This window comes from Coenobita brevimanus, chromosome 1, assembly GCF_032717465.1.
Source record: "Coenobita brevimanus isolate Jiangsu-jjx chromosome 1, ASM3271746v2, whole genome shotgun sequence".
Classification (NCBI taxonomy): domain Eukaryota; kingdom Metazoa; phylum Arthropoda; class Malacostraca; order Decapoda; family Coenobitidae; genus Coenobita; species Coenobita brevimanus.
In genome coordinates this window covers 62,105,541-62,120,777 of record NC_136954.1, presented here as the reverse complement: position 1 = coordinate 62,120,777, position 15,237 = coordinate 62,105,541, and the positions used below count along the sequence as shown (strand labels likewise).

The 15,237-nt window shown below is 40.9% G+C and overlaps 1 protein-coding gene across 1 annotated transcript in view; it reads left to right on the top strand.

The window, feature by feature from the left end:
* Nucleotides 1-761: 761 nt before the first annotated feature.
* Nucleotides 762-15,237, top strand: part of Cog7 (conserved oligomeric Golgi complex subunit 7) — a 146,632-nt gene continuing 132,156 nt past the window's right edge. The window contains exons 1-3 of the mRNA XM_080272423.1: nucleotides 762-800; nucleotides 3,676-3,765; nucleotides 13,874-13,954. Of these exons, the coding sequence (XP_080128549.1) occupies nucleotides 762-800; nucleotides 3,676-3,765; nucleotides 13,874-13,954 (210 nt within the window). The remainder of the gene's footprint in view (nucleotides 801-3,675; nucleotides 3,766-13,873; nucleotides 13,955-15,237) is intronic.

Here is a 15,237-nt window from a genome sequence, read left to right as displayed (position 1 = left end):
CTGCTGCTAACTTACATGCTAATTTTTTATAGGTAGAAAATCTCGGCAATAAATATAGAAATAGGTAGTTCCAGGTGACTGTAAATGTCAATTAGGATTCTCCCTTCCTTTCTGATATATATTTTTATTACAGACATCGATTACAAGGCATAAATCAAAGGGGAAATTACCGTGGTAATGTAGCGAATGAATGCACGTGAGGTGTTGTCAGGTGATAATTAGGCAATTTCTGGAGTATAACACTATCACTTACCTTTTTTTTTTTGGTAAATATTATTGGGTAAAAATATAGGGCATAGGGCTTATTTCAATGGATGAAATCTGTGGAAAGAGAAGGGGGAAATTTCCGTAGCGCAGCGCGGCGTGGGAGGTGAGAGGAGAGGGTAATGGAGGGCAGGTAGGGAGGGGAGTCAGGAAGGGGTTAAAATAGCTAAAATGTCAACAATGGATGGGAGTACAGATGAGATTTGGAGTGCTGACTAGTGTTGGACATTGGCAGTACTGATATATGATACAAGCCACCACTTGAGAGCCCGGGATAATTCAAAATAACACAGAATCACAAAAGTGACGCCCCGCGGTATGATCCATTGTAGCCGAGCGTCATGAAAGTGACGCCCCGCGGTTAAGGGGTTAAACAATATCATCTCCTGGATTGCAGTGGGCAGAGTTTTGCATTAATGTGCATTCAAAAAGTGAAAATATAGCAGCACCTAACTACTCTTTGATCCAACTCGGTATAATAGTACATTATAATGAACATGGGGCTCAACAATGTAAAGAAGGTTGGGTCTGCTGCAGTATAGTAATCACAATCAAAATATAACATCCTCAGATTTCATTACGACACTTAAGACACAGTATTTGTCTGTTACAACCAGAAGTTATCAAATTATCCTCAGGAAACATCACACTTTATCCTAATGAACAATGAGTGATTATGTATTGGATCAATGTCATGAATCATCTGTCAGCCCAAACACTTACAAGTCAAGTCTCTTTGGTGCTTTGATTGCTCTCCCAGATCTGGTGGCATAGCTTTTGGGACCTGTGCTCACCCTCTCTGTCTCCTGCTCTTTAACACCACCTGAAAGCATTGTTACAGAGGTTGTCTTCTTGTGATGATGCCTTTGGTGTGTCGTTCTCTTTAGTCCTTGATGTTTTTGATGTCCTCAGAAACTGTTTCTTCGGTGTGCTTCGCTGTCGCATACAGTCACTTCATGTGCGACTCTTCAGCCTCTTAGTGACAGTGGCTTCTTTCCAAGTGTCACTATCACTGGCAATTGGCTTGACCCTCACTGTCTCGCCTTCTGATAGAGGCATAGATTTTTTTGTGGTATGCATGACATTCAGTGACTGCAACCTTCTTGTCTTACATTCTCTCCCTTTCTCCAGAGTGAAGGTTGGGGTTTAAACGCTTCTTCATTGTAGGTATTAGTGTTCTTGTACGTCTTCCCATGAGTCACTGAACTGGTCTAGTAGTCATGCCTTCTTCGGAAGTGTTCCTAATGTTTAGCAGGCCTAAGTAGGGATTATCATGAACTTTATAGCAGTTCTTCATCATTGTTTTCACAATCTTCACAGCTGCCTTTGCCACACCATTGGTTTGGGCATGGCCAGGACTGGAGGTTTGATGTGAAAATCCTCAGGAGTCTCCAAATGGCTTAAACTGCTGTGAGGAAAATTGAGGGCTGTTGTCGCTTACCACAACATCAGGGATACCATGTCTTGCTCACGACGTATTCTGAAGTTGTGTTTGGTAGGTAGTCGACTTCAATAAACTGGCTGTAGTAGTCAACCGTCTCTAAATAATGGTCCCATGAAGGTGAAGATGTCAATCCTGACCTTCTCCCAGTGCCACTCAGGTACCTCATGTTAGTAGAGCAGCTCCATTGGTTGCTTTGCATGGTGTGCTGCAGAAAGTCCACACGACTGGACAAACTCACGAATTTCTGAAGACATCCCAGGCCAGTAAATTACGGTAGTTCACAAGCCCTCTGAAGACAGGAGTTACACCAAAATGCCCACTTACACGTCGCAATCCGTATCATGTCCTTTGTTCAGTCCTTAGTCATCGCCTTGTGGTCAGTCCTGGTCCGAGGTTTCTTGTTCGTATTTTTAGTTAGTTGTTTTCCTGGGAGGGGCACTAATCCTCCACCAACCCACTTGTTGTCATGTAGGGAACATGTGTTGGTTGGTTATAAGGTTACTATCCAGTGTTGTAAAAATTTTCCTGGTTTACAGGAAATCATTTGGCTTGCCACTCAGTGTAGAGCTACCCTAAAAACAGAGTACCACTACACTAAGTGGGTGGATGGTGGGTTCCTCCACCTACCATATAACCAGATTATGGCACCTGGTGGTTTAGTGGATAATTAAGGTGCCCCATTTGGATTGAGCCTGTATAGGTTTATATCCAATGGGTCCATTGCTCATGTAATGCCACTTAGGGATGAGTGAGGCTGGTCACTCTCATCTTAAAAGTCAGGACCAACTTGCCTAGCCCCGGGTTCCAACGTTCCTTATGGGGCTACCTAGGATTGGATGATAGATGGATGGATGGACTAAGTTTCAGTTCAGTATCTTTTGTACTTCAGATGTAACGAGCATCAGGTAAAAAAATACTTGAATAAATATAAGAAGCAAATATAAATTTTAACCGGTCCCTTGAGATATGTTGCAGTAGAGCTAGGTACTCTGCTAAGGCAAGTCACAGTTTACATGTTAAGATCCTCTCCAATATTTGTGTGTATATAGTTATGTACTCAACTCCTGACTGATAATGCATTTTTAATTTTATTGTTGGTAACTTTAGATGATCTTGTTTAGCTTAGGAGAGGCTTTTGAAACTGGAGGACTTAGATACAGTACAACCATCATTAACCCATGCAATATAAGGGTTTTCCTAAATTGAATAAAATAGCTAGCTTAACAAGAAAATAGCTGTAAAAATGCAGTACCCCCTCGTTTTACGATGAGGATGCGTTTGAAAAAGTTCACTGCATATTGTTTATATCGTCAGTTATAGCTCGGGTTCAATGGGGAAATGTTTCTGGCCAAGGGTCTACTAATTTATTTTACATGTAGACCCAACAGAGTCTATAAACAAGTTTCCAGGTCATCAAAACTGATAGTTATTTCACTTCATTTAACTTGTTGCTTATCTCTAAAAATAAGTTTTCAAACAAGTTTCCAACTCACCTAAGCTGCATGAACTCCAGTACAGTACCATATTATTGTTTCATCACTGACACTAACACCCACGATAGTGATGAGTTCAAAGGGCGTCTTGGAACAAACAAATGACTGTAAGCTTGCATGATGCCAATTGTATAAGTGAAAATAGCAGTGGTACATTGACCAATGAGGCTTTGTACAGGATCATAATAATTGTATAAGCCATAGTGCTGTCATATCGAAAAAAGGTCTTAACTTTTTCCATCATCATAGAATGGATTCATCATATACAAGTTCATCGTTCAGTGAGGGTCTGCTATACTTGAACTGAAGAAGTTAAAAATAACTCTAGTACCAATATTTGTCCTCCAACACCCCTGGCCTTCCAGAGCCAGAGGTAATATAGAATAGGCCATTGCAGCTTGAATTTAAGGTACTGTATTACTGTGCAGTACGTCTTTTATATACCATAATTATATACTGGTATTTTGTTTTCAGGATTTAACTGCATTTTCGCAAGAGAACTTTGACCCAAAGGACTGGATCAATAATGTATTTCGTAGTCAGGAGGCTCACCAGAACAGAGATGTAAGTAGGTACCGTATATGCATGGAATCAGGGTTTCCTCTCATTACCTCTACTTCCCATACCAGTATGGCACTTTCTTCCCTATACACTAAGTCCTCATTATTGATAGGCTTTTCTGTTCATGCCACAGTAAATTACATAAAACGTTAGTTTGAGTTCCGTTGCTGCTGATGAATCTAATAAGCTAGTTCCTATATTTTACAATAACAGTTGTATAGAAGATGTTGTGATGTTTTGGAGCACATGGTTATTGACTACTTGTGGATCACTGCTGAATGACATCTGTATCCAGTGATGTTTCTTTGTCAGAAATGTTCTTTTCATGTATTATCTGGAGGTCAAGAGATTTTTGAATGGTACATCTGAACACATGTCAGTGAAAGCATTTTATGATCTTCCTTACTGCTTTTCTGTCATTACAGTTTATGAGAACCTCTGTTCAGTACAAAAATATTTCATAGATACAATAATGGAACAGTATATACCCTACTGACAGTGTGATCTGATGTAGATGTCATGCCTCATACAAAATGCGGTAGCAGTGCAGTAATTATAACTTTACTGATCAAACTAGCTTGGCATCCCAGTGTTTTTCTCCTGCAGTAATTTGTTGTTGATTAATCACTTCTTTAAAGATAGGCCATCCAAATTTGCCATCACAACCATGCAGAAGAAAATATGGCAGCTTTAAGCCTGTACAGTACTTACATTTCTTTATCTGAGAGGGGCATGTAGTACTTATTTAACTGCCATTTTCTAACAACTGCTATAGCTTGCTAATTACAGACGACCCTTTATTTAACAGACTAATTGGAGGGAAGCCTGATCCGATAAAACCAATACCATGTTATATCTGGTGGTCCCCCCCCCCCCTCTTCCCTGTGGGATTTCAAGCACATGTAAAATAAATTAGTACTGAAAATGAAAACTATACCCATGCTATACTAACTTGGCCCATAATTTCACATTCTTGTCATAACAGTTCTTCATGATTTGTACAGTACTGTATTACTGTAGTCTGTTATAACTCAGCAATCATGATGAGGAGAGGGCAATTTCAGGCCAGGTTTGGGTAAAAAGAGTAGAAAACACATGTATTGTACACTTTACTTTATAGATTGATGTACACCCACTAAAACAATTATTGGCACCCCCTGCTTGATACCCTCTACAACTGTATCTGGCACAGAAGCCATAAATACACAGGAAGGGTTGGTACACCTGATTCTCCCTCAGTGTATCCATCTCTCTCTCTCTCTTTTTCTTTCTTTCTTTCCAGATACAGTATAACTCCTGTTGCTTCATGTCATATGTTATGAATAAATCATAGCAGTGGACATAATGCTCAAAGGAAGGTCTCAAAACAGCAAAGCGCTGCCTACTAGATGATATAAAAATCAAAGTGCTGATTGTCTGCTTGGCACCCGTTGTATCTGAGGTTACCATCTTAGGATTTTCATACACATTGTAGTACAGTGGCAACTACACTGTCAGCATATACGAATGGGTTGGCGGCAAACTAAACTAAACATGCCCATTTCCAAAGAACACTACTTCAGTATTTTACCACTGAGCTGCCTTATGTTCTTTCTCTCCTCTACTGTACTTCCTTCCCCTTTGGGAATTTCAAATTTTATTATTCCCTCCTTAGTACTATGTCAGTCATTAATATCCATTCTCTCTTGTTAGCCATTTTCATTTCATGTTGTGTCATTTTGTATATGCTATATTAAGTATCGTAGTTTTAAGGGAAATCTGTAATTGGAGCCAGTTTTTTTTTATAGGGACTGTCTTTTACCCTCATTCACACCAATGATCCTGCATTGTAGCGTATTGTAACACTAGGTTTTTATTATTCAGTTATACTGTGCCATTACTTCAACCTGGGACAGATCAGCAATCTCTCATCCAATAATGCAAAGCTATGACAAGAAACCACCACTATAGTATGGCAGTACTCACAAAGAAATGTACAGTATTGGAAAATATGGTGAGCTGTAGTATTGTATTAATTATGTTATTAAGGTAAAGGATATAGACTACGAAATTGTTAAAATTCCACTAGATGAAATGAATGAACTTCAGCTGTAGGTGTGAACTCATTGGATTTTCCCTTTGGAAAAGTTTCATAGTTATGTCCATCTGTAACTTGAAATTACTCTTATTTGTCAGTCTTATGTGTTTTTATTAGCTTATCTTATGGTATAAACACCAGCGAAGATGACGGTATACGATTTATAGCAATATAACTAATTTACAGTGGTATACTTGGCTTTGGATTTTTTTTTTTTTTTTTGAGCCCTAGGAGCAATCACTCATCACAGACAACAGATTTTCAAACTGTCAACTGTTTTTCTGTGGATTTTTGTTGTTTATGCATTGTTTCCATGATGTTTAGCATTAATATGGATAACCATGTGTGTTTTGACATCTAAATATGGCAGATTGACCTGAAAACTGCCAAAATTAGGAGGTGTACTGTATATAAGTAGGGTGTTTTTTTGTTTTCTGTGTGTTTTTTTAATGGTTTTCTTCATGTTTAGCATTACTTTGGATATTCCTGTATGTGTTTTGATGTCTAAATGTGACAGATTGACCTGAAAACAGTGCCAAAATTAGGAGGGGTACTGTACTGTACATACAGTGGTATATAGGTAGGGTATTTTTTGGTTTTCAATGGTTTTCTTTCATGATTTTCTTGGTGTTTAGCATTACTTTGGATATTCCTATGTTTGTTTTGATGTCTAAATGTGGCAGGTTGACCTGAAAACAATGTCAAAATTAGGAGGGGTACTGAACATGCAATAGTGTATAGGTAGGGTGTTTTTTGGTTTTCATTGGTTTTCTTTCATGGTTTTCTTGGTGTTTAGCATTACTTTGGGTATTGTTATGTGTGTTTGGATGTCTAAATGTGGCAGATTGACCTGAAAACAATACCAGAATTAGGAGGGGTACTGTACATACAATGGTGTATAGGTAGGGTGTTTTTTGGTTTTCACTGTTTTTTTCTTTCATGGTTTTCCTGGTGTTTAACATTACTTTAGATATTCTTTTGTGTGTTTTGATGTCTAAATATGCCTGAATGACAGGAAAGCACTGCCAAATTAAGCATAGGTACTTTACAGTTAAGTTAGGTATAGGTTGGATGTGGGTATAGGTAGGGTCTTGGTGTGGTAGGGGAATAGTGTTCATTCTCCGGACGTTGCTGCAATCCAGACATGCCTTTGGCTCTATTATGTCCTGATAAATGAGGGAGTTACTGTAATAGTGCAGTATAGAGTGCTAGCCAATTTTCATATATATGTGAAATATGCTAAATGATGTTTCAGCTTGCTAGAAATTGTGATTTCCGTGCCAGAATGGCAACATTACCAGTTACATACTGTGGAGGGCTCGAACTTAGTGCTCATATTCAAAGTGGCCCCGGATTCTTTCGTAACACTTCTTACATAGTGATTTTTTCTGCACATTGCACATCAGCATCCTCATTATTAATTTTTATTAAAACTATATTGATAGTCAAACTTTCTAAGTAGTGTAAAAGACAATGATAATTACTGTATAGACAAACAGATTGTTTAGTAAGCGGTGATACGAAGCCTCCAGTGCCACTGTGAATATGGACCTGAGACTTTGCAGATCAGGGATACCAACCAGGCACGTTAACTCAGTTTATTTTCAGATCTTTCATCCGGTGTGTCAAACTTTATCATGCTAAAGGAGAGCCAATAATTTTTTTTAGTGGGTGTACACTGCTCCCACTCCCACTCTTCTTGTATTCTGTAGACTGAATTAACTGTCCTTTGTAAAGGTGGTTTCTGATGGCTCTGGTGTCATATCTGGTATACTGTAGTTACATTTGGTACAGAGAGTCCTGATGTGAATGGGTTGGGGTTCTGAGGATTGTAATGCTGGATCCTGAAACTGTGTAGAGGCTGGTTGAAGAAGTGATGCTACAAACACAATGGAGGTCTCTGACTGTGTGTGGAGCCTCTTGGCAACAGGAGAGGACACCAGCTCAAAAAACTAAATCTTCGCTTGGATCTACCTTGGCTGCTGCTGCTGCATTAACTCAAGCCTGAAGAGCCACATTACCTCATAATGTTGAACCAGAGGCTTTCCAACTTTTTTTTTTTTTTATTATTATTATTATTATTATTATTTATTTATTTATTTATTTATTTTTTTTTTTAGTGCAGGGAAGAAGGAACAAAGGCCAGAGTCTTGCAATATTGTTTCCTGCAAGAAAAAATAGGAACAAGATAACAGAGAGCCAAATTCAAGATCCATTCGCTGGATGCCTGGACGCACTGTGTTGAAAGACAGGTCATAGACAGTAGGAAATACAGACAGAGGAAGACAGTTCCAGAGTTGACCTGTTGCATACACGAAGGACTGGGAGTAATGATCAACGCTTGCATTAGAGTTCGACAGAAAAAGATGAGAGTTTGTTGCTAGATGAGCGCTGCACATCTGCCTTAGTGGTGGAGGAATGCAAGCAGACAGTTCGGAGGAGCAGTGACCATTGAAGTAGTGATAGAAAGAGATAAAGATGCATCAGTGCAACAAAGAGACAGAAGTTGAAGGGAGCCAGTAAGAGGAGAGTTAATGAGATGAAACGCTTTTGACTGCCTTGTTGAGAAAAGCTGTATGTGGGAAGCCTCCCCACACTAGAGTTGTACGCTACATGGGCAAATAAAATCCTTGGGGATGCTTATCATCCACTACACTATATTAGGGTAGCTCTAAATTGAGAGGCAAGCCAAATTGTTTCCTGTAAACAAGGAAATCATTTACAGTGCTGGATGGTAACCTTATAACCATCAAATATGTGTTCCTTACTTGGGTTGGCGGAGGTTTAGTGCCCCTCCATGGAAAACAGTCAACTAAAAATACGAACAAGAAGCCCTGGACCAGGATTGACCAACAGGTGACAACTAAAGACTGAACAAAGGACATGGTACAGATTGCAACATGGAATGTAAGGGGTGCGAATGATGAAGTGAAAGTGAGAGAGACTGTCCAGATGCATGAGGATGCAAAAGTGGATGTATGTGGAATAATTTAGACAAAATGGAGAGGTGAGACTGAGAGAAAATGGGAGTATGGATGGGGTAAATGTGCAGGAGTAGGTGAGAATGAGAGGGCAAAAGAAGGAGTTTGTGTTGTTGGGTGCAAGAGATGGAAGGAGAATATAAGAGAGTATGGATCCTTTGGCTCAAGGATTGTGTGGGTAAGATTGAAAGTTGGACTACAAATGTATGTGTGTGTGTGTGTGTGTGTGCGTGCCAGCGTAAGATCTTGCAAGTAGAGTGAAGGAAGAGTTCTGGACAAATGTGGAAGCATGGAAAAGTTTGAAAGGAATGAGAGAGATTGTTAGACTGGAGATATGAATGGAAAAGTAAGGAATGTGAAGGTGTATTGAGTAGTTAGTGAATGGAGTGTGTCTGCTGAAGTGGATGAGAATAGCAGTGCTCTAGTGGACATTTGTGCAGGGAGAGGGTTGGTGATAACCAGTACCCTCATTAGACACAAAATGATTTACAGGTATACATGGCGATTGATGAGAAGGGTGGGTGGTAAACTGAATGAACGGAAGTCAATGATTAATTATGTGTGTGTGGATGATAGACTGAGAAGGTGTGTACTGGATGCAAGAGCATTCAGAGGTCAGGGGATTGGACTTTCTGACCACCACTTGGTGGTGGTGAAAGTCAGGGTTCAAATGAAATGGAGGAGTAGGAGAAGGGAAGGACAGGAGGAAGTAGTCCATACAAGGAGAGTAGAAAGGTTGCGAGAGGATAGAAAAAATGCAGAATATAAGAGAGAAGTGGAGAAGCGATTGGGTAAATATGATCTGGAGCAGATGCGGGACGTGGAATGTGCATGCAAAATATTTACCGAAGAAATCTGTGCAGCGTGTGAAGTGGTGTGCAAGGTGAAGAGAAGACAAAAGGGGTTGCAAGGAACAGCATGGTGGAATGAGGAGGTGAGACAGGCTGTAGTGCAAAATAAGAAAGCTTATAGTTAGTGGATGAAAAACAGGGGTGTGGAGGAAGTTGAGAGATAGAGAGGAAGAGAGCAGTGAAAAGATTAATAAGAGAGAGTAAGAAGAGAGTGGATGAGGAATTTGGAAGGAATTTGAGTGTAAAATGGATTGAATGTAAAAAAATGTTCTGGAAAGAGGTAAAGAGAGTTAGACAGGGTGGTAGAGAAGTAAGTAGGGAAGTGAAAGATAAAAATGGTAGATTACTAGTGGAGAAGAGAGAGTGACCAGATGGAGTTGTTGAACATAGAGAATGAAAGTAATGTGAGCATAAGTGGCCGGGGGATAGCTGGGAGAAGGAGGCAGGTGAGGAAACAGGAAGAAATCAGTAGGATGGAAGTGGTGGAAGCATTGAAGAAAGTCAAAATGGGGTAAGCCACGGGAGTTGATGGAATGTGTGGTGAAATGCTGAAGCATGGGGGAGAGATAGTAGTAGAATGGATATGGAAAATGGTGCAGATTTGCCGGGGAGGAAGATAGAGGCCCGGAGCATTGGAAGTCAGGTATAATTATTCCCCCGTACAAAGGAAAAGGGGAAAAAGAAGTGTGTGGTAATCATAGGGCATTTGTCTTCTTAACGTAATAGGAAAAGTATATGATAGCATACTTATTGATAGAGTAAGTTTGCATAGGGGTGGAGTAGTTAGTGGTGATGCACGGCCACTGGAAGGTCAGCACAGCCTGAGCTGTGGCTCACAGCGCGACGCTACCCAGCTGAGCTGTGGCCCGTAATGTGACGCTACCCAGCCTGAGCTGTGGCATGCAATCCATGGGTTAAAAATAAATTAACACCAAGACTCAGCGCCCTAAGGTCATTTGCCCATACAACATTTGGACACAACAAAGAAACTACCACCACCACAGTATATAAGCTCAGTGATGTATTATGCAAGCCCTGCTGGGGCTTCTAACCTCACTAAAACACATTACAACACTGTACAGAACAAGTCCCTAAAAATAATCACAGGCTGCACAGCTAATACCCCCACAGACCACCTACACCAAGAAACCAAAATCCTCAAATTCAAGGATCATCTAAACATGAGAGGCACACAAATTCTTGCTGCAGCCTCCACAAACCCACACCATTACACTACTCGGAACACACACTAAGGAGCATCAAAACAACACCCAGCAAACGATATCATACACATACTGTCATTTCTCCCCCCTCGCCCATCTCAAACCAGCATCCAGAAGCATATCCATGCTCAAATCACTCGCCACTCCATTCAGTCACATAAAAACCACACATCTGTATGCACAGCCTCCTGATATCCACCCTTCCAAATCCTACCTCCCTCATGAGGACAGGGTCCATCTGGCCAGGCTGAGATATGGGCATCATCCAGCCCTTTTTGAGTTATCAGAAGAGGCTGGATGACTCCATCACTGATGCCTGTCCAGGATGCTACTAAGCACCTCATACTGTCAAGCACATTATGGAAGACTGCATTGCATACCATCGCCTGTGCCAACAACATAACATACGCTCCTCGAGAGGTCTGTAGGATAGCCCGGTCTCAATGCTGGCCTTCCTTAGGGACTTGGGGCTGTTTGGCCAGATTGCCTAGGGAAGAAGTACTACTGGTACTGCTACTACTACTACTACTGTTACTACTACTACTGCTACTACTACTACTATTACTACTACTACTACTACTACTACTACTGCAACTACTACTACTACTACAGTACAAGATTACTTTTACCCCAGTCAGAGATATGAGCCAGCGAAGTCAGGAATTAGGTGTGCCAAAACCTCATCCCTTGTTTGTAGAAGTAACTGCCGAGATGGGTGCTGCAAGAAGCGAATGGAAAGGCGAAGGGTTTAGTCATCAGTGTAGGAGTGGATAGGGTTAGATATACAGCTTAGGTCATTAATGAATAGAAGGAAGAGATTTTTTGATAGGACAGAGCCCCAGAGGAACATCTCTCCACCTACCAGTATATACAGCTTCATCAAGTTTCTCATCGGGCAGTTTCCTGGCTCTGAACATATCCATCCCCTTCCTCCTGCTATGCTTTTTCATCATTACCTCCTTTGTATTGTCTTTTGTCTTAAGAATGTCATAAAGGGTTGATTTCTTATGGACCATAGTTGTGCATGAGGTCACCCTGCTTTTGCTGTTTTCCTGCACCTCAGTCACTTCCATCATCTCTGCACTGGTCATAATCTTTCTTTTTGCTTTCTCAGAACAGGAGGTGCTAGGAGATTCATTATTAGTAGCCATTTCTCACAGTCACTATGGGAAAGCACTTGCCACACTCGAGAGATGCGAGACATGCAGGTGGTGATATTGATGCTCTGAAAGAAGCAGTAAGACTGAGGTTGACCACATGTGGTACATTGTGTCCACAGGCATGCTGGAAATAGCCCCAAAATAGCCCAGCTCACCACCTCTTCCCACCCAGACCGCCCCAAGCTAGTTCAAGTGGGTGGGAAAAACCGCCGCCAATGTTGGTAACTGTGTTCTAAGTCACCTTGCACATGGTCAGCAATCTGATAGGCCTGCATGTTGCACCCCATGTAGTGGATAGTATACATCAAAGGTGAAAGAGTGTCTGGTGGGTCCAGAGCCGTTCAGGAGGTCTCTGTGATTTTTCCCATTGAACGGATGGTATCAGGTACAGGTATGTCCAATGGTTTGTCTAGGGGCCTTCAAAGTGTCTGTTAAATTCGGTATCTGGTCTGTCAAGGTCTGATAATGCGAGGGTCTAGCATAGTCATTTGTGGCAGATCTGGATAGTAAATGTAAGTCTTAGAGAAGATTACTTTGGAAATTGCAGTAAAATCTAAGGGTCACAAAGCAAATTGAAAATATAAATTACACTGTATTTTTTTACTACTTCAGTTGGGTGATAGTTCTCACAGTTTTATACTGTACTTTCAGTTCCTTGTTTCCAGATCCTGTCTCATTCCATATTTAGATGGGAAGAAACATGATGATGATGATGATTTCCCCCCCCCCCCCTAGGATAGCTTAGCTGGATCAGTAACAGAGTCCACAGTGAATTACAGAGAAATTGCAAGTTATGCTTCCAGTGCCATCCATGTAGCCAGTTTACCAGTTTGGCCAGTTTACAGCACAACAGTATAGAAGAAGTTATGATATTTTGGAAAAATCCCAGAATATTAATGAGGACTGTGTGTACAGTTAGTCCCCATTATAAGTAAGAGAAGTTTTCTGTAATATCAAAAATTATCACATACTGTAATTGCTGCTGTCAGATTTGGGAGTTGGAAGACTACTGTCATAGGTAGCAATAAAAGTTCGATCGGCAACAGTACACTCATCTGCTCAATATTTCTTAGGGAAAAAGAAAAAAAAAAAAAGACTTGCAATATGAATGTGCTATACACTTGCATATCTTATTTGTCAGATTACGTAGTGTACAGTACAAGTTGTGTGGAAAGGGTTGTGATGTTTTGGAACACATCCCAGAGTTATAATGAGGGCTGCTTGTATTGTTCATTCATCCATCATCCAATCCTGTGTCGCCCCATTGGGAGCGTAGGAACCGGGGGCTAGGCAAGTTGGTCCTGACATTCAAGATAAGAGTGACCAGCCTCACTCATCCCTGGGTGGCAATATGTGAGCAGTAAGCCTCAACCATCCCTTGGATATAAACCTATACAGGCTCAGTCCAATTGGAGTACCTTAATCACCCACTAACCACCAGTCGCCATAATTTGGTTACTGTATATGGTTACCACCCAGCATAGTAAATGGTTTCCTGGTGTACAGGAAACCGTTTGGCATGTCACTCCTTGTAAAGTTACTCCTAGGCAGAAGGAAGAGGAAAACATGAAGGAAAGACAGAAGAGGGAGTGTAAGGTCACCTGTAGGCAGAAGAAAGAGGAAAGAGTGAAGGAAGGAAAGACAGAAAAGGAAGGATGGAAGAGAGGTATGGGCAGACACCCAAAGCAGCACTACATCGAGTGAGTGGATGGTGAGCACCCCCACCTACCACTGTTACAGGTAGGTAACAACAAATCACACATACAGAAAAATTGAATTGTGGCTGAATTTCGTACTTTGCTATTTTCTTATGTTACAGCAATATGCGTCATCGCTGGTCATGCGTCTGCAGCTGGCCATACAGGAGGTCAACAATGCACTTGAGGAGACCAGCCAACAGGTGTGTTCACAAACAGTCAGTCTTGTATCACTGTCTTTGAGGTGTAGGCTAGTAGCCTGAGACCAGGCTACCAAAGTCTCCTGTAAACTGAATAAAATTTCCAAAATACTGTACCTGTAATGTTGAATGAGTGAGTTGTTGTGGATTAGGGTAGCCAAGGCATGGACCATGCAGGAGGGATAGTAAGGTACTACAGTCTGTCCTTGTCTAACACAGGTAATTGCTTCTGCATCCCTACCGTGTTAGAAAAATTTTGTGTTACTGGGACTCTTGAGATCCCCTATTTCCTTCTGCACCCCAGGCCAAAGTCCACATTTTACCCTCTTGTGGTGCAAAAAATTTTTTTAGACCCCCTAATTTTAAGCTCCTAGAAAGCATTAATATGGTTAAAAAAATTATAAAAGAGTATTATTAGTTAAAACCCACATTTTATTTACCTTATGCGAGGATAAGAGGAGACATATTATGCCAGAGAGGAAGTAGAGCGTAGTTCAGAAACGAGAATGATGAAGCGTGATTGACTGGGAAGTAGATGACACCCGTTGGCAAGGCAACGCTTCTATGATTCATCTCATCACCACTCACCCGGTTCAAAAAGCCTTGTTAGCTTCATCAGTGGCCATGTTAGAAGCAGTATTGCTTCTGGAAAATTGTACTGTGTTAGACCATTTTTGTGTTAGGGAGAACCATGTTATACGAGGATAGACTGTATCTGTTACCATTGCTTTTATTATGTACAGGCATACCACAGTATCTGGCGGTGTTGCGTACCAGTGAGAGTGTTCAGACAGCGAGTGGCAATTTTCCCCATAAGATACTGAAGAAAAGCTAGAGATGTGTTCCAGGCCCAAACCCAAACTCTCATATACCTTAATCAGTAGAGGCTGACACAAAAACATCATAGGTAATGTTATTATTCTCATAAACAGTACTAATTTTAAAAATGGGACATCAGACATCACATACAAACATGTTATGGCAATATATTGATGACAAACAAAAAATATTTAAATCTGTATAAAGAAAGACAACATTTTAACATTTTCTTGCTAGGCTGTTGCCTAGAAGCTTTGGAATGGCGATGATGGTGGTGGTGCAGCACATGGCGATGCAGGAATGTAAAGTGGTTGGAGGTGCAGTGGAAAAGAACTTTGTGATCTCAGTAATTATGGGATTAAGGTTGGGTTGGAGAGAGAGAGAGAGAGAGAGAGAGAATAAGAATGAGAGTATAAGAGAGCAAGAGAGAGGATAGCACAGAAGTAGGTATGGAGAGTAAAAGAGAT